A 3,462-nucleotide genomic window follows, 5' to 3' on the forward strand; every position below is an offset into this window, starting at 1 on the left:
ATGTCTAGAAACTCTGGATGAAATGTTCGTTGAAGTCTCACAGAGCTCTCTTCACTGCTCCGAGCTCTCACAGACCTCCTCCTCTACGCGGCCTGATCAAGGTAAGAAGCGATTTTCATTTCCATTTTCTGTAGCAATCGCAGTATGCAGTCTCGTGTTCTGGCACAAAAAAGAATCCATTGCTTAGCTTCCCACAAGATTTCTTGTTCTTCTTTCTGCGTTTCCATCGATCTCTTCAGCAACTATAGTAGAAGACGCTCGTTGTCAGCCATAGAAGCTCTTTCTGTTCTCTCTGCAGGATGATCTGCAGATCGATTGGACATAATTGGCTGATCTGATCTCTTGCTAGAAAGCGTTCTGCGCTGTATCAGGGCTAGTTTCCACACCAAATTTTTCAGCTACAATAGGCGAATAAAGGATTTTTCTCCGATCGACTGGTAACTGGCTTTTCACACAAGATTCTGCGTGCACTTCGATTTGTTTCTTGTTCAGTCAATCCATGGCAACCTAATCTCTTTTGTGATTAGCTACTAATTACAACACGCTTAGTGTAAAATCGTGCAAAATGGCGCTTGCAATAATATCAAGCTGGGATTCCAGCAAGATATTCTGTCGTATAAGGTGCTGCAGCAAGATATTCTCTTGACTAATGTCTCATAAGGTGCTGCAGCTATTCTGTTTTCGTTTTGGCAGAGGCAACCTGTTGTGCAGCTGTTCAATCCATTTTTACCAGGATGTTTCCTTCCAAGTTCGGCTTAGCTGGCGTCTCGCGTAGCAATGTCTTCACAGGCGCCGGGCTTATACTCATGTTATCCATCCTCGCTTCTTTCTGGTCTGGCATATGTCCCCAGCTTCCGAATCCCTCTGCATCAAACGGCCTGCGGGACGACTTCTACGCACAATCTTGCCCCCGCGCAGAGACGATTATTAATCAAACGCTGACTGCAACTCTCTCCCGCAACCGTTCTCTTGCTGCGGGGCTCCTTCGAATGGCTTTCCATGACTGTTTTGTTCAGGTTAGTTCCTATTATTCTTTCCCCGTTTCAGATCCATTTTCGCCTCTTCGTCTTCGCGTTTATTAAGCAAACTTTATAGCCGCTGACAGAATACTGCGCCAGTTAATTGAAGCATGAATTAGTGTGTGCTTTCTCTCCTGCAAAATCTTAAAGCGAAGCGATTCAAGCTTGGCAGCTAGACAACTCTCTGCTATCTGTTACGAAATACTCTGTGAAATGGATAAAAAGAAGAAGAAGAAGCTGTACAGAAGTTTAGTTTAGCAGAGTAGTCTTTTTCTGTGTCTGGAAGAGATTGCTGCTCAGAAATTTCTTCTTAATTCGACTTCTCTGCTTTTCTTTAAACTACTTTGTCCGTCTTTTCTAAAACTTAATTTAGAGACGTACAAAGCTTGGTTGTACCGATTTTCGATTTCTGTTATTGGATGGCGCAGGGTTGTGATGCTTCCGTGCTTCTGATATCTGACTGGAACGGGAATCCCTCCGAGCGGGACGCGGTTCCCAATAAGAACTCCCTGAAAGGCTTTGAGGTGATCCAGGACATCAAAACAAGGCTTGAGCGCGTCTGTCCAAATATTGTTTCCTGTTCAGACATCGTCGTCTTGGCGGCCAGGCATGCCGTGGTTCAGGTAAGAGGAGCTTGTGGCATCAACTACTTGATTTATTTCCGATGTACTGTAAGGTATTTCTAGCCGATTCATGTTTGCTTTGAACATTGATTTTTTGCACAGTGCTCTGTTGTTCCGGTTTTTCCATGAGCTAGAAAAACTGCATAATGTTCTGTATTCAAGGTTTTTTTGGTTTGATAGTGCTAGTGTTGTATTCAAGCTTTTTTGGTTTGATAGTGCTAGTGTTGTACCCCTTATTTATTTATATAGTCTGCCTTGTCCTCATGCTTTTCCGTTAAGTCTACCAGAAGTTTGATATACTGAACAAGCGCTCTCGCCTCTCGTGCCTTTATGCAGACCGGCGGACCTTACTACAATTTGACCAAAGGCAGAAGGGATAGTCGAAATTCGTCTGTTTTGACAGCAGGCAATGAACTTCCAAATCCCGCCATGGACATCACGGGCATGATGGACATGTTTCGACAAAAGGGTTTCGACGAGAAAGATCTTGTCAGCCTCCTAGGTGAAAGGCGTGGCAGCTAGCTTAATCCAAGAAGAGACATAATGTCGCGAAATAAAATTTTGGTTACCAAAACGCCTGGCTTAATCAAAGAGGATCGAACGTTTCTTAATAAATTTTGACTGCAATTATCTTTAAGCAGGTGTGATTAACTAAGACACGCAATTGTGCTGCAGGCTCTCATACAATTGGCGTTGCCAACTGCTCTACGTTCTTACTACGACTCAATAAGAATTTCTCGCTTGCTGGGATGCCAGACACTCGTCTTAATGCCAGTCTTTTCTTCAGTCTCACAGCAGCATGCCACAATGCGACAGACAGCAACAGCTCTCACATCTCTCTGGACCCTGGCAGCACTCATGTTTTCGACAACAGCTACTACAAGAATCTGGTCGTTGGGAGGGGCTTGCTGGCCACGGACCAAGCACTTATGGACGATTCTACCACAAGTGCGCTGGTTCAAGCCTATTCCCAGAACCAGGAGCTGTTTTTTGAGGACTTCAAGCGTGGCATGATCAAGCTAAGCAACCTCGCTGTGCTTTCTGGAAACCAGGGGGAGATTCGAAATAACTGCTCTGTTCAAAACTAATCTGCAGATTAAAAGCGGAGGGCGCTGTCCTGCATCGTGCGATGGCGCAGCAGAATTGTAAACCACCAGTGACATGTTACTCTGATACGGAGTTAGCTTTCGATTCATAAACACTAAATGCTTAAGTTGCCACATCCACATTGCGGGACTAGAACAGTCTTTTAAGTTCAGTTCATTAAAATCCTTGAATTACGGCATTTTGATCTTTAATATCCTTAAAAGGTTTCTTCTCAATCGTGTCGACAAGTGAGATCGAGTCAACTGATCTCAGTGTTGATTTTCCACAATTTAGTCTCGTAGACTCGTGAGTCCTTGGTTATCATTCATACTTTTGGGAGTCCAAGAGAAATATTGGGTTTCTCAAGAGATATATGTTTTGGTTGTCAATAATATAGGTCCCAATTTTTTTCACATTAAATTAATTAATTAGTGGGGTGTAGATGACTTTAGGGAGTGAGATGATAGGACCTTAGGGATGATTTATTTCTGTAAACTGGAGTGGACCTTGATGTTGACACATTAATCTTATGAGTAACAGCGAATGTTCCAAAATGTTCCAAACTGCCTTCGAACAGAGAGAGAGAGAGAGAGAAACATGTGGCCTGATGCCTCCGGGGGAGAGAGAGGGAGAGAAAAAAAATATGTTACGCAGAGTCGGACAATCCATTGAAAAGATGCAGGGAAGAAGAGAGCTTGAGCTCTTGCAAGAACACACACACTCACACAAAACCC

General features: G+C 43.7%; 1 protein-coding gene across 1 annotated transcript; it reads left to right on the forward strand.

Moving 5' to 3' along the window:
* Nucleotides 1-565: 565 nt before the first annotated feature.
* Nucleotides 566-2,730, forward strand: LOC147639824 (peroxidase P7-like). Its single transcript, XM_086824027.1, has 5 exons — nucleotides 566-621; nucleotides 734-1,016; nucleotides 1,448-1,642; nucleotides 1,979-2,144; nucleotides 2,318-2,730. Exons 1-5 carry the CDS (start codon nucleotides 566-568, stop codon nucleotides 2,728-2,730), a joined length of 1,113 nt encoding a protein of 370 aa, XP_086680153.1.
* Nucleotides 2,731-3,462: the final 732 nt, after the last annotated feature.

Source organism: Cibotium barometz, chromosome 3, assembly GCF_041138505.1.
Source record: "Cibotium barometz isolate CiBa-2024 chromosome 3, ASM4113850v1, whole genome shotgun sequence".
In the NCBI taxonomy this organism is placed as follows: Eukaryota; Viridiplantae; Streptophyta; class Polypodiopsida; order Cyatheales; family Cibotiaceae; genus Cibotium; species Cibotium barometz.

Coding starts and splice junctions, on each gene's coding strand:
- LOC147639824 (XM_086824027.1), top strand. CDS start 566: ATGGCGCTTGCAATAATATCAAGCTGGGATTCCAGCAAGATATTCTGT. Junction 622..733: donor AAGATATTCTGTCGTATAAG/GTGCTGCAGCAA, acceptor CATTTTTACCAG/GATGTTTCCTTCCAAGTTCG. Junction 1,017..1,447: donor TCCATGACTGTTTTGTTCAG/GTTAGTTCCTAT, acceptor TGGATGGCGCAG/GGTTGTGATGCTTCCGTGCT.